The sequence below is a fragment of the Leucopleurus acutus genome (assembly GCF_964270905.1).
Source record: "Leucopleurus acutus genome assembly, chromosome: 14".
Classification (NCBI taxonomy): Eukaryota; Metazoa; Chordata; class Mammalia; order Artiodactyla; family Delphinidae; genus Leucopleurus; species Leucopleurus acutus.
In genome coordinates, this window is record NC_139156.1 from 25,502,239 (window position 1) to 25,526,235 (window position 23,997).

Here is a 23,997-nt window from a genome sequence, read left to right on the forward strand (position 1 = left end):
ATGTTTCTTCTTTTTTAATGAAGGCATTTACAGCTGTAAATTTTCCTCTGAGTACATACGGCCTTCCCTGTATCTCATAAGTTTTTGGTGTTTTGTGTTTTTGTTTTCTTTTGTCTCTTAACTATTTTCTGGTTTTCCTTGTGATTTCTTATTTGACCCTGTTGGTTGTTAAAGAGTGTGTTGATTAACTTCCACGTATTTGTGAATTTTGTAGTTTTCCTTATCTTATTGACTTCTAGCTTTATTCCATTATGATAGAAGAAGATACTTTGTATGATTTCAATTTTTTAAACATTTATTTAATAAATTTATTTATTTATTTTTGGCTGCATTGGGTCTTCGTTGCTGCGCGTGGGCTTTCTCTAGTTGCAGAGAGCAGGGGCTACTCTTCGTTGCAGCGCACAGCTTCTCATTACGGTGGCTTCTCTTGTTGCGCAGCACGGGCTCTAGGTGCGCAGGCTTCAGTAGTTGTGGCACGCGGGCTCAGTAGTTGTGGCTTGTGGGCTCTAGAGTGCAGGCTCAGTAGTTGTGGCACATGGGCTTAGTTGCTCCACAGCATGTGGGATCTTCCCAGACCAGGGCTCGAACCCATGTCCCCTGCATTGGCAAGTGGATTCTTAACCACTGCGCCACCAGGGAAGTCCCTAAACATTTATTAAGACTTATTTTATGGTTGAACATATGGTCTATCCTGGGTAATGTTCCATGTGCACTTGAGAAGAATGTATATTCTGTTGTTGGGTGGAGTGGTCTATATGGGTCCCCCAGGTTTAGTTAGTTTATACTTGTTCAAGACCTCTATATCATTATCAATATTAGTTTTAATAAATGTATTTATTTATTATTTTGGGCTGTGCTGGGTCTTTGTTGCTGTGTGCAGGCTTCCCACTGTGGTGGCCTCTCCTGGTGCAGAGCACGGGCTCCAGGCACACAGGCTTCAGTAGTTGTGGATCGTGGGCTCCAGAGCACAGGCTCAGTAGCTGTGGCCTACGGGCTCAGCTGCTCCGCGGCATGTGGGATCTTCCTGGACCAGGGCTCAAACCCGCGTCCCCTGCATTGGCAGGCAGATTCTCAACCACTGCACCACCAGGGAAGTCCCGGATCATGTCTTTTTAATCCTTTCTGTGAAACTTTGCCTTCAAAGTAATTACTAATGAGGAAGGACTTATTTTTGCCATTTTGCTATTTGTTTTCTGAATGACTTAAACCCTTTTTGTTCCTCCATTATTGCCGCCTTTTGTGTTTAGTTGATGTTTTTAGTGAACTGCTTTGATTCCATTCTCACAAATTTTATTTTATTTTATTTTAATTTTTTTCTGGGGTGGTACGCGGGCCTCTCATTGTTGTGGCCTCTCCCGTTGCGGAGCACAGGCTCCGGGCCATGGCTCACGGGCCTAGCCGCTCTGCGGCATGTGGGATCTTCCCGGACTGGGGCACAAACCCGCGTCCCCTGCATCGGCAGGTGGACTCTCAACCATTGCGCCACCAGGGAAGCCCACAAATTTTATTTGTAATTAAAGAAATTTTTTTTTGGCTGTGTTGGGTCTTCGTTGCTGTGCAGGGGCTTTCTCTAGTTGTGGCGAGAGGGGGCTACTCTTCATTGTGGTGCGCAGGCTTCTCATTGCTGTGGCTTCTCTTGTTGTGGAGCACAGACTCCAGGAGCATGGGCTTCAGTAGTTCTGGTGTGTGGGCTCAGTAGTTGTGGCTTGTGGGTTCTAGAGCACAGGCTCAGTAGTTGTGGCGCACGGGCTTAGTTGCTCCTTGGCATGTGGGCTCTTCCCGGACCAGGGTTCGAGCCCGTGTCCCCGCCATTGGCAGCTGGATTCTTAAACACTGTGCACCAGGGAAAGTCCTCACAAATTTTAATAATGTTGTATTTTCATTTTGAGTCAGTTCAAAATAATTTCTAATTTCTCCTTTGATTTCTTCTTTGACCCTTGGGTTATATAGAAGTGTGTTCATTTATTTGCAGATATTTGGGGATTTTCCAGGTATCTTTCTGTATTTATTGCTAATTTAATTTCATTGTGGCCAGTGAACATACTTTGTAAGACTTGATTCTTTTTCAATTTCAATTTATTGAGACTTGTTTTATGGCCCAGAACATGATCAATTTTGGTAAATGTTCCATGTGCACTTGAAAAGAATGTGTATTCTGTGGTTGTTGGGTGGACTGTTTTATGAATGTCAGGTCAAGTTGGATGATACTGTTGGTCAAGTCTTTTCTATCCTTAACAGACGTCCTGTCCACTTGTGGTTTTGTCACTTCCTCCTTGCAGTTCTACAAGTTTTTGCTTCATGTATTTTGAAGCTCTGTTATTAGATGTACATAAGCATTTATGATTATTATGTCTTCTTGATAAATTGACCTGTTTATCATTAAGAAATGGGCTTCCTTAAACCTGGTAATATTCTTTGATCTGAAGTATACTTTGTCTAATGTTAATGTAACCATGCCAACTTAATAAAAAATTTTTTTTATTAGTGTATAGTTGATTTATAGTGTTGTGTCGGTTTCTGATGTATAGCAAAGTGATTGTTTTATATATATATAAATATATATATTTTTTCTTTTTCATCTTTTCCATTATGGTTTATTATGGGATATTGAATATAGTTCCCTGTGCTATACAGTAGGACCTTGTTGTTTACCTATTTTATATATAGTAGTTTATATCTGCTAATCCCAAACTTCTAAGTTATTCTGCCCCCATCCCTTTTCCGGTAACCTCAAGTTTGTTTTCTATGTCTGTGAGTCTGTTTCTATTTGTATCATATTTGTATCATATTTTAGATTCCACATATTAGTGATATCATATGGTGTTTGTCTTTCTCTTTCTGACTTACTTCATTTAGTATGATAATCTCCAGGTCCATCCATGTTGCTGCACATGGCATTATTTCTTTTTTTTATGGCTAGTATCCTATTGTGTATATATATATGCAACATTTTCTTTATCTAGTCATCTGTCAATGGACATTTACATTGCTTCCTTGTCTTAGCTGTTGTAAATAGTGCTGCTATGAACATTGAGGTGCATGTATCTTTTTGAATTACAGTTTTCTCTGGATATATGTCCAGGAGTGGGATTGCTGGATCATATGGCAACTCTATTTTTAGTTTTCTGGGTTTTTTTTAAACCTCAGGATGGAGGACAGACTTTATTTATTTATTTATTAACTTATGTGAACCATTTTATTTATTTTTTGGCCACACCGTGTGACATGCATGATCCTAGCTCTCCGACCAGGAATTGAACCTGCGCCCTTGTCATTGAAGGCGTGGAGTCCCAACCACTGGACCACCAGGGAATTCCCTATTTTTCGTGTTGTTGGGTTTTTTTAATATAAATTTATTTATTTATTTTTGGCTGCATTGGGTCTTTGTTGCTGCACCCAGGCTTTCTGTTGTTGCAGCGAGTGGGGGCTACTCTTCGTTGCAGTACGCAGGCTTCTCACTGCGGTGGCTTGTTTTTGTTGCAGAGCACGGGCTCTAGGTGCGTGGGCTTCAGTAGTTGTGGCACGTGGGCTCAGTAGTGTGGCTCACGGACTCTAGAGCACAGGCTCAGTACTTGTGGCGCATGGGATCAGTTGATCCGTGGCATGTGGGATCTTCCCGGACTAGGGCTCGAACCCATGTCCCTGCATTGGCAGGCGGATTCTTAACCACTGTGCCACCAGGGAAGTCCTAGACTTAGTTTTTCTAAGGAACCTCCATACTGTTTTCCATACTGGTTGCACCAGTTTACATTCCCACCAACAGTGTATGAGGGTTCCCTTTTTTCCACACCCTCTCCAGTATTTGTTATTTGTCGACTTCTAAATGATGGCCATTCTGACCGGTGTGAGGTGATACCTCATTGTAGTTTTGATTTGCATTTTTCTAATAATTAGCGATGTTGAGCATCTTTTCATGTGCCTATCAACCATCTGTATGTTTTCTTTGAAGAAATGTCTGTTTAGGTCTTCCACCTATATTTTGATTGGGTTATTTTTGTTGTTGTTATTGAGTTGTATGAGCTGCTTATATACTTTGGAAATTAAGGCCTTGTTGGTCGCGTCATTTGCAAATATTTTCTCCCAGTCTGTAGGTTGTCTTTTCATTTTATGATTTCCTTTGCTTTTCAAAAGCTTATAAGTTTGATTGGGTCCCACTTGTTTATTTTTGCTTTTATTTTTATTGCCTTCGAGACTGACCTAAGAAAACATTGGTACAATTTATGTCAGAGAATGTTTTGCCTATGTTCTTTTCTGGGAGCTTTGTGGTGTCATGTCTTATATTTAGGTCCTACAGCTTTTTTTGGTTTGTTTTTTTGATTGGGGTAGATATTTAAACTTAATGTAATTTTAAAAATATGGTTGAGTAAAATTCTACCACCTTGCTATTTTTTTGTTTGCTTTGTTTCTCTTTTCTCTTTTTACCTCATATTTTGGGTTGATTATTTCTTGTTTCCATTTTATCTCTTGTTGCCTTATTGGCTATAACTTTGTTACTGTGGTGATTGCTTTAAGGTGTGTAGTATGCATCTTTACCTTATCACAGTCTGCTTTCAAGTGGTATACTACTTCATGTGTACTATAGGAGTCTTAAAGTAGTATACTTCTGTTCTCTTCTTACACACCTTTGGGTTATTACTGTCACATATTTTAGTTCTATATATGTTATAAACCTAACAATATATTACTGTTACTTTTGCTTCAAACAGTTATCTTTTAGAAAGACTTAATAGTAGGGAAAAATCTTTTATGGTTACCCATTCCTTTGTGTAGATTGATTTCCATCTGGTATTATTTTCCTCTTACCTGAAGGACTTCGTTTAAAATTTCTTTTAGAGTCTGCTGGTGATGAATTCTTTCAGCTTTTGTACATCTGAAGAAGTCTTTATTTCTGAAAGATGTTTTTGTCAGGGAAAGAATTCTAGGTTGACACTTATTTTCTTTCAGTTCTTTAAAGGTGTTTCTCCACTTTTCTCTGGCTTCACTGCTTCAGATGAGGAATTTGTTTTTTTCTTCTCTATATGATGTCTTCTTTCTTTAGCTGCTTCTTTAATATTTTCTCTTTATCACTCCTTTTAAGTAATTTGATTTTGATGTGCCTTGGTGTAGTTTTCTTGTTTTGTGTGCTTGGGGTTTACTGAGTTTTCTTGGACCTATAGATTTATAATTTTCATTAAGTTTGGAAATTTTCCCCCACTATTTCTTTAAATAATTTTTCTATCTTCTCACTTTCTCTTTTCTTTTGTGGACTCCAATTATGCATATATTAGAAATCAGAATACACTTGAAACTGTTGCACAGGTCACTGATCTGTTTTAATTTGGATAGTTTCTATTGCTATGTCTTCAAGTTACTAATGTTTTCTTTAAAGTCTAATCTGTCATTAATCTATTCAGTGTTATTTCTCATCTCAGATTGTAGTTGTCACTTCTAGATGTTTGAGTTGGGTCTTTTAAAAAGATTTTTCATGCCTGTACTTAACATTCTCAGTCTTCTAGTTTTTTGAACATATGAAATACATTCAATTATCAATTATATATTGAATGATATATTATTTGAATTGCATATTATATATTGAATTTTTCCAGTTATAATAACTTAGTGTCTTTGAGTATTCTATCATCTGTGTTGTTTGTGGGTTTGCCTCAGTTGATTTTTTTAAAAAGATTTATTCATTATTTATTTTATTTATTTTTGGCTGCATCAGGTCTTAGTTGAGACACCAGGGATCTTCATTGAGACATGCAGGATCTTTCATTGAGGTGTGCGGGCTCTTCGTTGTGGTGCACAGGCTTCTCTAGTTGTGGCACGCAGTCTCCAGGGCACGTGGGCTCTGTAGTTTGTGGCACGTGGGCTGTAGTTGAGGCGTGCCAGCTCAGTAGTTGTGGCACGTGGGCTTAGTTGCCCCATGACATGTGGGATTGTAATTCCCTGGCCAGGGATCAAAACCGTGTCCCCTGCATTGTAAGGTGTATTCTTTACCACTGGACCACCAGGTAAGTTCCTGCTTCAGTTGATTTTTCTCCTTGTTATGTATCATAGTTTCCTTTTCCTTTGAATGCTGCTAATTTTTTAATTTTATTCCTAGATAATTTATTCTTTTTGTTGCAGTGGTAAATGGGAGTGTTTGCTTAATTTCTCTTCAGATTTTTCATCATTAATGTATAGGAATGCAAGAAATTTCTGTGCATTAATTCTGCATCCTGCAACTTTACCAAATTCATTGATTAGCTCTAGTAGTTTTCTGGTGGCATCTTTAGGATCGTCTATGTATAGTGTCATGTCATCTGCAAGCAGTGACAGTTTTACTTCTTTTCCAGTTTGTATTCCTTTTATTTCTTTTTCTTCTCTGATCGCCGTGGCTAGGACTTCCAAAACTATGTTGAATAATAGTGGCGAGAGTGGACATCCTTGTCTTGTTCCTGATCTTAGAGGAAATGCTTTCAGTTTTTCACCATGGAGAATGATGTTTGCTGTGGGTTTGTTATATATGGCCTTTATTATGTTGAGGTAGGTTCCCTCTATGCCCACTTTCTGGAGAGTTTTTATCATAAATGGTGTTGAATTTTGTCAAAAGCTTTTTCTGCACTTGTTGAGATGATCGTATGGTTTTTATTCTTCAGTTTGTTAATATGGTGTATCACATTGATTGATTTGCATATATTGAAGAATCCTTGCATCCCTGGGATAAATCCCACTTGATCATGGTGTATGATCCTTTTAGTGTGTTGTTGGATTCTGTTCGCTAGTATTTTGTTGAGGATTTTTGCATGTATATTCATCAGTGATATTGGTGTGTAATTTTCTTTTTTTGTAGTATCTTTGTCTGGTTCTGGTATCAGGGTGATGGTGGCCTCATAGAATGAGTTTCGGAGTGTTCCTTCCTCCACAATTTTTGGAAGAGTTTGAGAAGGATGGGTGTTAGCTCTTCTCTAAGTGTTTGATAGAATTCACCTGTGAAGCCATCTGGTCCTGGACTTCTGTTTGTTGGAAGATTTTTAATCACAGTTTCAATTTCATTACTTGTGATTGGTCTGTTCATATTTTCTATTTCTTCCTGGTTCAGTCTTGGAAGGTTATACCTTTCTAAGAATTTGTCCATTTCTTCTAGGTTGTCCATTTTATTGGCATAGAGTTGCTTGTAGTAGTCTCTTAGGATGCTTTGTATTTCTTCGGTGTCTGTTGTAACTTCTCCTTTTTCATTTCTAATTTTATTGATTTGAGTCCTCTCCCTCTTTTTCTTGATGAGTCTGGCTAATGGTTTATCAATTTTGTTTATCTTCTCAAAGAACTAGCTTTTAGTTTTATTGATCTTTGCTGTTGTTTTCTCTGTTTCTGTTTCATTTATTTCTGTTCTTATCTTTATGATTTCTTTCCTTCTGGTAACTTTGGGTTTTGTTTGTTCTTCTTTCTCTAGTTCCTTTAGGTGTAAGGTTAGATTGTTTGAGATGTTTGTTGTTTCTTAAGGTAGGCTTGTATAGCTATAAACTTCCCTCTTAAAACTGCTTTTGCTGCATCCCATAGGTTTTGGATCATCATGTTTTCATTGTCATTTGTCTCTAGGTATTTTTTGATTTCCTCTTTGATTTCTTCAGTGATCTCTTGGTTATTTAGTAACGTATTGTTTAGCCTCCATGTGTTTGTGTTTTTTACCTTTTTGTCTCTGTAATTGATTTCTAATCCCATAGCGTTGTGGTCAGAAAAGTGCTTGATATGATTTCAATTTTCTTAAATTTACTGAGGCTTGATTTGTGACCCAAGATGTGATGTATCCTGGAGAATGTTCCATGCTCACTTGAGAAGAAAGTGTAATCTGCTGTTTTTGGATGGAATGTCCTATAAATATCAATTCAATTTACCTGGTCTGTTGTGTCATTTAAAGCTTGTGTTTCCTTATTAATTTTCTGTTTGGATGATCTGTCCATTGGTGTAAATGAGGTGTTAAAGTCCTCCAGTATTATTGTGTTACCGTCGATTTCCTCCTTTGCAGCTGTTAGCAGTTGCCTTATGTATTGAGGTGTTCCTATGTTGGGTGCATATATATTTATAATTGTTATATCTTCTTCTTGGATTGATCCCTTGATCATTATGTAGTGTCCTTCCTTGTCTATTGTAACATTCTTTATTTTAAAGTATATTTTATCTGATATGAGTATTGCTACTGCAGCTTTCTTTTGACTTACATTTGCATGGTATATCTTTTTCCATCCCCTCACTTTCAGTCTGTATGTGTCCCTAGGTCTGAAGTGGGTCTCTTGTAGACAGCATATGTATGGGTCTTGTTTTTGTATCCATTTAGCGAGCCTGTGTCTTTTGGTTGGAGCATTTAATCCATTCACATTTAAGGTAATTATCGATATGTATATTCCTGTTAACATTTTCTTAATTGTTTTGGGTTTGTTTTTGTAGGTCCTTTTCTTCTCTTGTGTTTCCTACTTAGAGAAGTTCCTTTAGCATTTGTTGTAGAGCTGGTTTGGTAATGCTGAATTCTCTTAGGTTTTGCTTGTCTGTACAGCTTTTGATTTCTCAATTGAATCTGAATGAGATCCTTGCTGGGTAGAGTAATCTTGGTTGTAGCTTCTTCCCTTTCATGACTTTAAATATGTCATGACACTCTCTTCTGGCTTGTAGAGTTTCTGCTGAGAAATCAGCTGTTAACCTTATGGGAGTTCCCTTGTATGTTATTTGTGGTTTTTCCCTTGCTGCTTTCAATAATTTTTCTTGTCTTTAATTTTTTCCAATTTGGGCTCCAGGCGTGAGGGCTTCACTAGCTGTGGCATGCGAGCTCAGTAGTTGTGGCTCACAGGCTCTAGAGCGCAGGCTCAATAGTTGTGGCACATGGGCTTAGTTGCTTTGTGGCATGTGGGATCTTCCCAGACCAGGGCTCAAATCCATGTTCCCTGTAGTGGCAGGCAGATTCTTAACCACTGCGCCACCAGGGAAGTCCCTTTTTTTTTTTAATTTTTTTTATTTATGGCCGTGTTGGATCTTCGTTGCTGTGCGTGGGCTTTCTCTAGTTGCGTCAAGTGGGGCTACTCTTCGTTGCGGTGTGCGGGCTTCTCATTGTGGTGGCTTCTCTTCTTGTGGAGCACGGGCTCCAGGCGTGTAGGCTTTGGTAGTCGTGACACACCGGCTCAGTAGTTGTGGCTTGCGGGCTCTAGAGTGCAGGCTCAGTAGTTGTGACACACGAGCTTAGTTGGTCCGCAGCATGTGGGATCTTCCCAGACCAGGGATCGAACCTGCTTCCCCTGTATTGGCGGGCCGATTCTTAACCACTGTGCCACCAGGGAATCCCTCCTTAACTTTTTAAAAATAAGAAGAGGTAGACTTTTGTGAATACTATTAGAGGTTTTTTAAAAGTTGGAGTTCACTGAAGGCCTTAACAGTAAATAAACAAAATTTATTTCGTACACTTTACTATATGGACTATAATTGCAGTAGAGCTCAAGTTAACGTTTTTCTTTAATGGCATGACTATTCTGATTTCTCTTAATTCATCATAGAGTACAAATTTCATTTCTGAGTCTTATTTAAACTTATGTAAGATATAGTCCTGGTCCTTCCCTCAACCTCCACTCCTCCCCCCACTGAAAACCATTGAAGTTCCATTGTAATTCTTTACTTTTCAAAATTTTACCCTTTTTTGGTCCACAAAGTAGTCTGGATTTGCCACATTAATTTTTTAAAATAAAAAAACCCCATAGCGTATCTAGATTCAGTTATAGTAGCCTAGCAAATAACTTGTCTTAAGTTATGTGGGGTCCTAGTTCCGCTACCAGGGATCGCATCTGTGCCCCCTGCAGTGGAAGCACGGAGTCTTAACCATTGGACTGCCAGGGAAGTCCCTTAACTAGAGTCTTTTCCAAGTACCAGTACTTTTGTTATCTAAACAGTGTTTGGAAATCTTGATTATTTCAGAAACATTACAGACCTAAATATATATCCAAAAGAATTGAAAACTGGTACTCAAGTAAATACATTGTTCATACATGTTTATAGCAGTACTATTCACAGTAGCCAAAAGGTGGAAATAGTCCAAATGTCTGTCAGCGGATGAAGAGAGAAACAAATTGTGGTACATGCACACAGTGCACACATGTGGTACATGCACACAGTGGAATATTTATTATTCAGCCATAGAAGGGAAGGAAGTATCTGAAACATGGTAGAACATGGATGAAACTAGAAAACATGCTAAATGAAAGAAGCCAGATACAAAAACTCACATTCTATATGATTCTATTTATATGAAATATCCAGAATAGATAAACCCGAAGAGGCAGAAGTGGGATTGGGGTGGCCGTGGGGTGGGGAGAATGGGGAGAAACTGCTTAATGGGTAAAGGGTTTTACTTTGGAGTGACAGAAGTATTTTGGAACTAGATAGAGGTGGTGGTTGCACTATATTATGAACATACTAAATGCCATTGACTTACTTTAAAATGGTTTGTTTTCTTATGTGAATTTCACCTCAGTAAATTATTATTTTAAAAAGCTACAAAGATAGCTTACTTTAAAATTGCCATAATGTGATAAACATTTTCAAAATTGGAAATAAGTTAGAATGCAGATGTTTTTACAAACATTGGTATTTTAATAAAATGTGAATAAACTTCTTAACTCTAAAAGGTTATTTTTCATCCTTATTTAAAGCTGCAGATGAAAACTGCAAAAATAGAAGTGAAACCTGTAACAGTGCCTATAGTAAAAATACAGTAAAGACACCTGCTCACCTCGTTTTAGATGTTTATTCTAATGAGATGAAATGTTTTAGTTTATTTCTTCTTCTAGTTCAGTCTGTAATACTAGCTGCAAGATAATTTGTCATTGAAAAATATAAAAGCATAATATAATTAGAAGTCAAATACTCATACATATTTGTACTACCATTGATTGAGTTTAGTATGTTTATGAGAATTTAAAAGTTGCTTACTTTACATATTTTGAACATACATTAACTGAAAATTATATATTTTCACATGTCTGTGGTCTCAGCCCCTTTTCTAGAATCTAGGATTAAAGTAAATTATTACTGGCAATCATGCTTAATTATTTGAAAGTGTTATATATGATCTTTCTGGATAGAAATTACTATATGAAATTATTTTCCTAAATTTACATAGTTTAGAAGTGTTAGTTTAATTTTTCAGTATATTTCCATATTCAATATATTTAAATAGTTATATCAGACAATTTGCAAGATAGAGTTTTACTAATTTAAAAAAAAATCTGATTTCAATATACAGATGTTAATCTACTAAATTACTGATTTTCTTTTCTAGAATTGAGAGCATACAAATAAAATAAAATGACAACTTCCTGGAGTGATCGGTTACAAAATGCAGCAGATATGCCTGCTAACATGGATAAACATTTCCTGAAAAAGTATCGACGAGAAGCTTATCATCGGTAAGTATTTTGTCTATTTAATCCTCAAAACAGCTCTATAAAGTGGGCGTATAATATCTTCATTTTACAGATGATGAAATTAATGTGCAGAGTGGTTAGGCAATTTACCCTAGATCACATAGCTGGTTCATGGTTCAAACCCAGTCCAAAGTCCAGAATTTTATTGCCAGAATTTTACAACCACACTGTTGGTGCTTTTTAAAAAAAAATTCTTACTGCTTCTTATATCTACTAAAACAAGTCCTTAAGAGCAGAAAGTCTTCAGCTGCTAGAAAATTGTGCCTTAGTTATTAATAATGCAGTTTGTTTTTTTCTGTTTTTTTTGTTTTAAAATGAGATATATTTTTAATTTATCACAATGTCAAAGATTCAAAAGGTTAGGTATTAGTATAGATATGGGGAAACAGGCACTATCTTTTTTTTTTAATTTTTGAATTTCATTTTTTTTTTTATACAGCAGGTTCTTATGAGTTATCCATTTTATACATATTAGTGTGTATATGTCAATCCCTATCTCCCAATTCATCACACACCCCCCTCCACTTTCCCCCCTTGGTGTCCATACATTTGTTCTCTACATCTGTGTCTCAGTTTCTGCCCTGCAGACCGGTTGATCTGTACCATTTTTCTAGGTTCCACATATATGCGTTAATATACGATATTTGTTTTTCTCTTTCTGACTTAATTCACTCTGTATGACAGACTCTAGATCCATCCACGTCTCTACAAATGACACAGTTTTGTTCCTTTTTATGGCTGAGTAATGTTCCATTGTATATATGTACCACGTCTTCTTTATCCATTCATCTTTCGATGGGCATTTAGGTTGCTTCCATGTCCTGGCTATTGTAAATAGTGCTGCAGTGAACATTGGGGTACATGTGTCTTTTTGGATTATGGTTTTCTCATGGTATATGCCCAGTAGTGGGATTGCTGGGTCATATGGTAATTCTATTTTTAGTTTTTTAAGGAACCTCCATACTGTTCTCCATAGTGGCTGTATCAATTTACATTCGCACCAACAGTGCAAGAGGGTTCCCTTTTCTCCACACCCTCTCTAGCATTTGTTGTTTGTAGATTTTCTGATAGTGCTTATTCTAACTGGTGTGAGGTGATACCTCATTGTAGTTTTGATTTGCATTTCTCTAATAATTAGTGATGTTGAGTAGCTTTTCATGTGCTTCTTGACCATCTGTATGTCTTCTCTGGAAAATGTTCAGGTCTTGTGCCCATTTTTGGATTGGGTTGTTTGTTTTTTTAATATTGAGCTGCATGAGCTGTTTATATATTTTAGAGATTAATCTTTTGTCCATTGATTCGTTTGCAAATATTTTCTCCCATTCTGAGGGTTGTCTTTTTGTCTTGTTTGTAGTTTCTTTTGTTGTGCTAAAGCTTTTAAGTTTCATTAGGTCCCATTTGTTTATTTTTATTTTCATTACTCTAGGAGGTGGATCATAAAAGATCTTATTGTGATTTATGTCAAAGGGTGTTCTTCCTATGTTTTCCTCTAAGAGTTTTATAGTGTCCGGTCTTATATTTAGGTCTCTAATCCATTTTGAGTTTATTTTTGTGTATGGTGTTAGGGAGTATTCTAACTTCATTCTTTTACATGTAGCTGTCCAGTTCTCCCAGCACCACGTATTGAAGAGACTGTCTTTTCTCCATTGTATATCCTGGCCTCCTTTGTCATAGACTAGTTGACCATAGGTGCATGGGTTTATCTCTGGGCTTTCTATCCTGTTCCATTGATCTATATTTCTGCTTTTGTGCTAGGACCATATTGTCTTGATTACTGTGGCTTTGTAGTGTAGTCTGAAGTCAGGGAGTCTGATTCCTCCAGATTCATGTTTTTCCCTCAAGACTGCTTTGGCTATTTGGGGTCTTTTGTGTCTACATACAAATTTTAAGATTTTTTGTTATAGTTCTGTAAAAAATGCCATTGGTAATTTGATAGGGATTACATTGAATCTGTAGATTGCTTTGGGTAGTATAGTAATTTTCACAATATTCATTCTTCCAATCCAAGAACATGGTATATCTCTCCATCTGTTGGTATCATCTTTAATTTCTTTCATCAGTGTCTTATAGTTTTCTGCATACAGGTCTTTTGTCTCCTTAGGTAGGTTTATTCCTAGGTATTGTATTCTTTTGGTTGCAATGGTAAATGGGAGTGTTTCCTTAATTTCTCTTTCAGATTTTTCATCATTAGTGTATAGGAATGCAAGAGCTTTCTGTGCATTAATTTTGTATCCTGCAACTTTACCAAATTCATTGATTAGCTCTAGTAGTTTTCTGGTGGCATTTAGGATTCTCTATGTATAGTATCATGTCATCTGCACGCAGTGACAGTTTTACTTCTTTTCCAGTTTGTATTCCTTTTATTTCTTTTTCTTCTCTGATCGCCGTGGCTAGGACTTCCAAAACTATGTTGAATAATAGTGGCGAGAGTGGACATCCTTGTCTTGTTCCTGATCTTAGAGGAAATGCTTTCAGTTTTTCACCATGGAGAATGATGTTTGCTGTGGGTTTGTTATATATGGCCTTTATTATGTTGAGGTAGGTTCCCTCTATGCCCACTTTCTGGAGAGTTTTTATCATAAATGGTGTTGAATTTTGTCAAAAGCTTTTTCTGCACCTGTTGAGATGATCGTATGGTTTTTATTCTTCAGTTTGTTAATATGGTGTATCACATTGATTGATTTGCATATATTGAAGAATCCTTGCATCCCTGGGATAATCCCACTTGATCATGGTGTATGATCCTTTTAGTGTGTTGTTGGATTCTGTTCGCTAGTATTTTGTTGAGGATTTTTGCATGTATATTCATCAGTGATATTGGTGTGTAATTTTCTTTTTCTGTAGTATCTTTGTCTGGTTCTGGTATCAGGGTGATGGTGGCCTCATAGAATGAGTTTCGGAGTGTTCCTTCCTCCACAATTTTTGGAAGAGTTTGAGAAGGATGGGTGTTAGCTCTTCTCTAAGTGTTTGATAGAATTCACCTGTGAAGCCATCTGGTCCTGGACTTCTGTTTGTTGGAAGATTTTTAATCACAGTTTCAATTTCATTACTTGTGATTGGTCTGTTCATATTTTCTATTTCTTCCTGGTTCAGTCTTGGAAGGTTATACCTTTCTAAGAATTTGTCCATTTCTTCTAGGTTGTCCATTTTATTGGCATAGAGTTGCTTGTAGTAGTCTCTTAGGATGCTTTGTATTTCTTCGGTGTCTGTTGTAACTTCTCCTTTTTCATTTCTAATTTTATTGATTTGAGTCCTCTCCCTCTTTTTCTTGATGAGTCTGGCTAATGGTTTATCAATTTTGTTTATCTTCTCAAAGAACTAGCTTTTAGTTTTATTGATCTTTGTTATTGTTTTCTTTGTTTCTATTTCATTTATTTCTGCTCTGGTCTTTATGATTTCTTTCCTTCTGCTAACTTTGGGGTTTTTTTGTTCTTCGTTCTCTAGTTCCTTTAGATGTAAGGTTAGATTGTTTATTTGAGATTTTTCTTGTTTCTTGAGGTAGGCTTGTATAACTATAAACTTCCCTCTTAGAAGTGCTTTTGCTGCATCCCATAGGTTTTGGATCATCATGTTTTCATTGTCATTTGTCTCTAGGTATTTTTTGATTTCCTCTTTGATTTCTTCAGTGATCTCTTGGTTATTTAGTAACGTATTGTTTAGCCTCCATGTGTTTGTGTTTTTTACGTTTTTTCCCCCTGTAATTGATTTCTAATCTCATAGTGTTGTGGTCAGAAAAGTGCTTGATATGATATCAATTTTCTTAAATTTACTGAGGCTTGATTTGTGACCCAAGATGTGATGTATCCTGGAGAATGTTCCATGCTCACTTGAGAAGAAAGTGTAATCTGCTGTTTTTGGATGGAATGTCCTATAAATATCAATTCAATCTACCTGGTCTATTGTGTCATTTAAAGCTTGTGTTTCCTTATTAATTTTCTGTTTGGATGATCTGTCCATTGGTGTAAATGAGGTGTTAAAGTCCTCCAGTATTATTGTGTTACTGTCGATTTCCTCCTTTGTAGCTGTTAGCAGTCGCCTTATGTTCCTATGTTGGGTGCATATATATTTATAATTGTTATATCTTCTTCTTGGATTGATCCCTTGATCATTATGTAGTGTCCTTCCTTGTCTATTGTAACATTCTTTATTTTAAAGTATATTTTATCTGATATGAGTATTGCTACTGCAGCTTTCTTTTGACTTACATTTGCATGGTATATCATTTTCCATCCCCTCACTTTCAGTCTGTATGTGTCCCTAGGTCTGAAGTGGGTCTCTTGTAGACAGCATATGTATGGGTCTTGTTTTTGTATCCATTTAGCGAGCCTGTGTCTTTTGGTTGGAGCATTTAATCCATTCACATTTAAGGTAATTATCAATATGTATGTTCCTGTTAACATTTTCTTAATTGTTTTGGGTTTGTTTTTGTAGGTCCTTTTCTTCTCTTGTGTTTCCTACTTAGAGAAGTTCCTTTAGCATTTGTTGTAGAGCTGGTTTGGTGGTGCTGAATTCTCTTAGCTTTTTCTTGTCTGTAAAGCTTTTGATTTCTCCATTGAATCTGAATGAGATCTTTGAAGGGTAGAGTAATCTTGGTTGTAGCTTCTTCCCTTTCATGACTTTAAATGTGTCATGCCATTCTCTTCTGGCTTGTAGAGTTTCTGCTGAGAAATCAGCTGTTAACCTTATGGGAGTTCCCTTGTATGTTATTTGTGGTTTTTCCCTTGCTGCTTTCAATAATTTTTCTTTGTCTTTAATTTTTTCCAGTTTGCTTACTCTGTGTCTCGGCATGTTTCTCCTTGGGTTTATCCTGTATGGGACTCTCTGCACTTCCTGGACTTGGGTGGCTATTTCCTTTTTTCATGTTAGGGAAGTTTTCAACTATAATCTCTTCAAATATTTTCTCCAGTCCTTTCTCTCTCTCTCTTCTCCTTCTGGGACCCCTATAATGCAAATGTTGTTGCGTTTAATGTTGTCCCGGGGTCTCTTAGGCTGTCTTCATTTTTTTTCATTCTTTTTTCTTTAGTCTGTTCTGCAGCAGTGAATTCCACCATTCTGTCTTCGAGGTCACTTATCCGTTCTTCTGCCTCAGTTATTCTGCTATTGATTCCTTCTAGTGTATTTTTCATTTCAGTTATTGTATTTTTCATTTCTGTTTGTTCTTTAATTCTTCTAGGTCTTTGTTAAACATTTCTTGCATCTTCTCCATCTTTGCTTCCATTCTTTTTCCGAGGTCCTGGATCATCTTCACTATCATTATTCTGAATTCTTTTTCTGGAAAGTTGCCTATCTCCACTTCATTTAGTTGTATTTCTGGGGTTTTATCTTGTTCCTTCATCTGGTACATAGCCCTCTGCCTTTTCATCTTGTCTGTCTTTCTGTGAACGTGGTGTTTGTTCCACAGGCTGAAAGATCGTAGTTCTTCTTGCTTCTGCTGTCTGTCCTCTCAATAATGCAGTTTTTAAATTCCATTTGCCGTGAACTGATTATAGTTTTTAAATAGTTTTAGAATTGTGCCTGATGATTACTGTATTAGATTGAATGTGGATAATTCTGGGTCTTAGCAGTGTTTTCTTATATTGATTTAAGGCTTTAATATTTTCTCTAAATCATTTTTCCTTTAAAAGTTTAAAAAGTAAGTATTTTCAATTCATTTGCCAGTTTTAATAGATTCAGTTAAATGGCTGCTTCTAAATCTTAATGGCTACCTGAATCTTAAGTGGCTGAGATACTTGGAAGTAGATAGTGCAGTTAGGAATCATTTGGTTTTAGACAGAAATTAGAAGTTTATACCTGTAGGATAGAAAGATCTGGGCCCTAGTAGAACTGTCTCTGCCTCTGTCCTGGGAAAGCCAGGAAAAGTGGAAATGCTGGTGTACTGGTAGTGCAGAAACGTTGCATAGGAACTCCAGGAAGTCTACAACAACTCATCATTACTCATCTGTTCTGGAATGGTTAAACTAGTTTATACAGATAAGTTCTTGTACGCAGACAAAAAAATAATTCCGATTCCATTCTTCTCTGTGTAGGAAAGCTAGGTCAGAATTAGGTAACATTTTAGTGCTTCAGTAAGCATTAATATTTTGAAGAAAATAGTTACTTGATATTGAATATTTTGAAAGTTAATTATTACATCAGTAGTTGGTTTTTAAAGTAGGTTGGTTATATTTCCCTGATGGTAGGTCACTAGGTAGCATTTTTTCCAATTCATTAATGTTTACATTAAGAAAAAAGTTAATGTAAAAACAAACGTTGTAAATACTACTTGTACTAAAGAATAAAATTTTGGAAACATATCAGGAGAGAGTTCAAGATGAAAAATTAAAAACTGACTTCCAAAAGCAAAAAGGTTTGTATTCAAATCATTTAATTTATGATATACACAAACTTTTATCACTTTTAGGTGAAAAACACACCTGCCTGCCAGCTGGTGTCACATTCTTAGAAGTATGCAAAGGATGAATCCTGAATCTCACAAAATGTGCTGATTTTTGTACTCTGAGTTTAAAACATGGGTACTGCCTTTTCAAAATTCCAAGTCTTGTATTCTGCTTTTTCTGTTTGCTTGTTATGTTCATTGGGAACACCCATTTCTTCTACATTCTTGGTTCGGTTTGGTCAGAGGGGTTTTATGTTCTCTTACCATCCAGTATTTGTTGAACAACAGCTTCATGCAATATAAACTGTCCTTTCTTGTCAGTTTCATTTAATGCATATTTATATTTTACATAGTCCTTAGCTCAGTATGACCTAAATTAAGCACAGGAGCTGACAGGAAATCTCTGTCTTGGCAAGGTGGAATCTCCAGTCCATCCCACTGTAGGCAGTACCCATTTACCTTGTTTTAGGTCCCCATAAGTTTTCTATTTTGATCACTTGGTGGTACAAATCTACCAGAAAGAAAAATAAGCCATATTTATATTAGTAGTATACTTCAAGGAACCAAAACACTTACATTGAATATTTGTACATAATTTTAATAATCAAGATCAAAAAGAAATGTACACAAGTGATCTACTTTAAAAATGTAAATGTCTAGGAATCAGATACATTGTATATTTATGATACATTGGACCTAGGAACATAGTGAAGATGACAAAATATAAGCTTATAATGCTGTCTCTGAAATTTGTTCTAAGCAATGGAAAAGAAGTAAACAGTTGGAGTCAGAGTTGGAAGAGCTGGGTTCAGGTTTTGTTGTGATCCTGGGGAGACCAGTTAGCCTCCCTGGGTGGTGGTTTCTTTAGCTATAAGATGATGAGATTAAAGAGGAAGATCTTTAAGTCTTCTTCTAGCTTTAAAAATTCTATGCTCAATAAATGTTCGTTGCTTTGAACTTAATAATTGCTAATTAATAATTGCTTACTTGGGAGTTTATGTTACACACTGCATATAAGAGTCTTTAATCAACTGATCCACAAGTGAAAACAAGCTGAGCATTTACTGAATAAACTCCCAGTCACTGGCCCAGCAGGTTGTGATTTCACCTTCTTGGCAGTTCTCTGGTGAATGTGTTTATATGAAGGAAACAAAGTATTCCATAACAAATTGATTTAACCCTATTAAGCAGAAACATCTGCTGGCTATGTATCATTTCTAGATGTTAGGCTGCTGTTTTTTCTTAAACCCTGAAAGAGTAAAAACATTTCAGGTTCCCATTAAGATATGAAGACTCAGAATCAATCAGTGGGTACCAATGATCCCCTGCAGCGTGTGAGACGTGTTGCTAGATGTGCGTGGGAATTAAAATATAAAACAGAGTGTTTATGTGTGTATGTATAAATAAAACACATAAAACATGCATTTGGAAGAGATAAAATATAGAGGTGTTTTATACTTTCTGTTCAATTATTTGCTCAGTCTTTATATTCATGAAGTATACATTTGGTTGTGATGTAATGTATTTATCAGTGGAAACAAGGGCTAGAATTATGCAATGAAGAGAGATCATCTAGGAAACATCAAGTGTCCTAATTGTATTTAATATTTCACAACCTGAGAGCACTTCTGACTCATTTAGAATGATACTTCCTGGAAGATTCTGGACAGGCTCTGTACCCTACATTCTTCATATAGTAGAGTGGAATCTGAAACAATAGAAAGAATAGAAAAAGCATCTTGAAGGGTTTGAATTCTTAAGTCATTTAAAACTTCCCCCCCCCTTTTTCTATTTTTTCCCCTATTTCCCCCCCCTTTTTTTTTTTACTAAAATAGAATTTTAATAAAGTACACATACCATAAAATTTGCCATCTTAACTGTTTTTAAGTATACAGTTCAGTGGTATTAAATACATTCACATTGTTATGTAGTTATCACCACTGTCCATCCCCACAACTCTTTTCATTTTGTAAAATTGAAACCTTACACCTACTGAGCAATAACTTTCCATTCTCCTCTCACTCCAGTCCCTGGCAACTAATCACCATTATCTTTCTGTCTTGATGATTTTGGCTACCCTAAGTACCTCATATAAATGGAATCGTACAGTATTGGTCTTCTTGTGACTGGCTTGTTTCACTTAGCATGATGTCTTCAAGGTTCATCCATGCTGTAGCATATTGCAGAATTTCCTTTTAATATAAAAAATTAGGTTCTTGAACTCTTGCAAGTGTTTGCTTTTGTTAATTAAAATTTTTAAATAGAAAGCATTTAAAAGAAATTTGTTTTAGTTTTCTAGTTAAGTCAATTTGTAGAATGTTCTATTTCAGGGCTTTTTATTAAAGACATTTATTGGGGTTGCTAATTTATCATTGGTTAAATTAGGCAGGCTGTGATGATCATTTATCGTAACTGTACATTGTATGTGATGCTTTAGAATTCCCTTTTAGAAGAAGCTAAATATTTTTAATTAAGTAAATAAATATCTAACTTCTAGCTTTTTTTCTTGCTTAATATTGGTCTTCCAAGTTTCAATATGGAAATAATGGTCATGTGTCACTATCAAGAAACTGGCCTTCAGAATGTATGACTTGTTCTTCTTCCATTTCCTTATTATGATTGTTGAGTCTTCTAGGCTGGAGCTAATCATCAGGCCAAACCCTTCTTTGGAATATATTTTGGTGTATGTTCAGAGACAGGCTGAACTGCTCATATGTTACCGTCGCTTGAAGGAGGCAGGTTAGACACTTACCTCTTAAATAGTATCCTGTTTAAAATCTGATAGTGATGAGTACAGATCACAGTTTGTATCTACCATATCCAGGAATGGAACAATTAGAATTTTCGTTTGCTCTCCCTGTTGACAGTGTCCAGGATGCTGAAGTCAGGTATTTGGTTTTATCCTTTTAAAGTTTCGATGATTACAGTACGAAAGAATTTTTGTAAGTGAATTTGCTCTTTCTTTATGAACACAGTTTATGAATTTATCAGTGGTTTTTATCATGTTGAACTGAAATTTGGTAAGTAATTGGGCTTGTGAATTTTTGGTTATCCAGTCTTTTGCCTTATTTTTTTTATTTTAATTTTTTTAAATTAATTTTTATTGGAGTATAGTTGCTTTACAATGTTGTGTTAGTTTCTACTGTACAGCAACAAAGTGAATCAGCTATATGTATACGTATATCGCCTCTTTTTCGGATTTCCTTCCCATTTAGGTCACCACAGAGTTCCCTGTGCTGTACAGTAGGTTCTCATTAGTTATCTATTTTATACATAGTAGTGTATATATGTCAATCCCAATCTCCCAATTCATCCCACCCTCCCTTGCCTTATTTTGAAAGACACTGCAGTTACTTTGTCTTTAAAGTTCTTTATATATTTATCTGAAATTATTTTTTTAAATTGAAATTTTGGCCTTCATACCAGTATTTATTTAAATCTGTTGAATAATAATTCTCCAATCAAAATAAGTTTATTATATATGTTTAAGTAATAAAAAGGAATTTGCATGCCTATATAAAATTACTTTTTAGTACCTATAGCTTGGCACATTAGTAGAAGTAGAAATTTTTTTTTTAACCTCAAATTAAAAGTAGGTATCAGGTTTTATGCAAAGATTACAGGTTGATAAATTTTAATTTTTTTGTCAACCACTTATCGATATCACATGAATGTCATTCAGCTTTTTAGTTGTGTCATCAATCAAGCCGAATTAACCTGCCATTTCAGTATGGTTTCAAATATTCAAATGGATAAATTGTTAACATTTCAGTAGCCATATTATAAATTGAAAATCACATGGAAATACAGGTCCTCAGGAATGCCAAGGAGCCATCCTTAAATAATGTACATACATCTTGTCAGAATAAGAGTGAGGGGCTTCCCTGGTGGCACAGTGGTTAAGAATCCGCCTGCCAATGCAGGGGACACGGGTTCAAGCCTTGGTCCGGGAAGATCCCACAGGCTGCGGAGCAGCTAAGCCCATGTGCCACAGCTGCTGAGCCTGCGCTCTAGAGTCCGCGTGCCACAACTACTGAAGCCCACGTGCCGAGAGCCCGTGCTCCGCAACAAGAGAAGCCACGGTAATGAGAAGCCCACACACCGCAGCGAAGAGTAGCCCCCACTCGCCACAACTAGAGAAAGCCCGTGCGCAGCAATGAAGACCAAGCGCAGCCAAAAATAAATAAATAAAATAAATAAATTTTTTTAAAAAAGAATGTTTTAAAAAAAAAGTGAACTAGAGTATCAGAACTGTACTAAATTTTTTTGTTAGTGTATCATTCTAATGCTTTGGTTAGAGTTTCATATTCCTAAGGAATGACAAATGGGGATTCAGGAATTGGTAAGATTTAAAATTTTTATTTATTTTGACCCAAAACATTTGATCGATGGAATACTCTTCAGCAATAAAAACGAATTAACTATTGATACACACAACTTTAATACAGGTCAGGTAAACTATGCTGAGTTAATAAGGCAAATCTCAAAAGGTTACTTACTGTATGATTCCATGTCTCTAACATTCTTGAAATGACAAAATTATGGAGATTGGGAAAAGAGTAGTGGTTGCCAGGGGTTAGGGATTGGCTTGGGTGGTGGGAGGTGGGTGTAGCTATAAAAAGTTGTACAAGGAATCCTTGTGATGGAACTATTTTGTATCTTGACTCGAGTGGTGATTACATGAGTCTACACACACACAAATGAGTGCATGTAAAACTGGTGAAATCTGGTCGGTGGATTGTGTCAAGGTCAGTTTCCTGGTTGTGATATTGTGATATTGTACTATGTTTATGCAAGATGTTCCCACTGAGGGGAAACTGGGTGAAGAGTGTAGGGAATCTCTCTGTATTATTTCTTACTACTGCATGTGAATCTACAATTATCTCAACATAAAAAGTTGAATTTAAAAAATTCTCTCAGTGACATACCTTTTCTTACATCATAGGTTTTGTCTGTTCTAGATACAAGTACGCTTTATAATGATCAGTGATACTACTTATGGAATACAAATTCTCTAAACTTTATTGTTCAAAAGAAGATGCTGGATCCTAAAACATGCTCAATTTGTTTCTCTGCTACCGTTCCCTCTGTGCTTCTTCCCAAAGCAGTATACCTAAGAGTAAAATGAAACAGGAAGTAGCGGTGGTGGTGGCATCAAGGAAGAGAAAGAATAAATGATAGCAGATCTTTGATTTAATGAAATCCTGCAGTAAGAAACTCAGGCTGAGGAAATGTTAATCATATTTAGATAGTGTATTTCACCTTCAAGGATTGTGTGTGTGTGTGTGTGTGTGTGTGTGTGTGTGTGTGTGTGTGTGTGTGTGTGTGTGTGTGTGTGTGTGTGTGTGTGTGTGTGTGTGTGTGTGTGTGTGTGTATGTTGCTTTGCTTTGCTGCGCCCGGCAGCCTGAGGGATCTCAGTTCCCTGACCAGGGATTGAACCTGGGCCATGGCAGTGACAGCCTCTAATCCTAACCACTCGGCCACCAGGGAACTCCCTCAAGGATTCTTTTGGATATGGCTTCTTTTATTCAGTGTAATGTCTGACAGATTCATCCATGTTTTTGTGTATATCAGTAATTTGTTCTTTTTATTACTATCTGGCATTCCATTGTATCATTATACCACAGTTTGTTTATTCATTTTCTGTTAATGGACCTTTGGGCTTTTTTCAGTTTTTAGCTACAGACTGAGAAAATATTTGTAAATCACATATCTGATGAAGAACTTGTATTCAGAATAAATGAAGAACTTTTAAAATTCAATAATATGAAAACAACCCAATGAAGAAATGGGCAAAAGACTGACATGTCACTTACAGAGGATATATGGATGGCATACACGCATATTTGTAACATCACTAGCCATTAGGGAATACAAATTAAAACCACATTGTATATGCCTATTACAGTGGCTGAAATAAAAAATACTGGAGATAGCAAGTGCTGTCAAGGATGTGGAGCAATTGGAGCTCTGATACATTGCTGTAGCTACTCTGCCAAACAGTTTGGTAATTTCTTGTAAAGTTAGAGACCCTTAGCCAATGACCCAGAGATCTTACTCCTAGATACTTGCCCTGGGTAAAGGAAAACTTTATGCTCACACAAAAAACTGTACATGAATAATGTTTATAGTATATCAGTCTATAATTGCCTCAAACAAGGGACAACCCAAATATCCTTTAGTGGATGAATGCATAA

The 23,997-nt window shown here is 36.3% G+C and overlaps 1 protein-coding gene across 1 annotated transcript in view; it reads left to right on the top strand.

Annotated features, from left to right (window-relative positions):
• Positions 1-11,257: 11,257 nt before the first annotated feature.
• The window catches only part of NT5C2 (5'-nucleotidase, cytosolic II), a 77,301-nt gene continuing 64,561 nt past the window's right edge, over positions 11,258-23,997 (top strand). Inside the window, exon 1 of the mRNA XM_082854455.1 lies at positions 11,258-11,405. Within this exon, the coding sequence (XP_082710581.1) occupies positions 11,305-11,405 (101 nt within the window). The 5' untranslated portion in view covers positions 11,258-11,304. The remainder of the gene's footprint in view (positions 11,406-23,997) is intronic.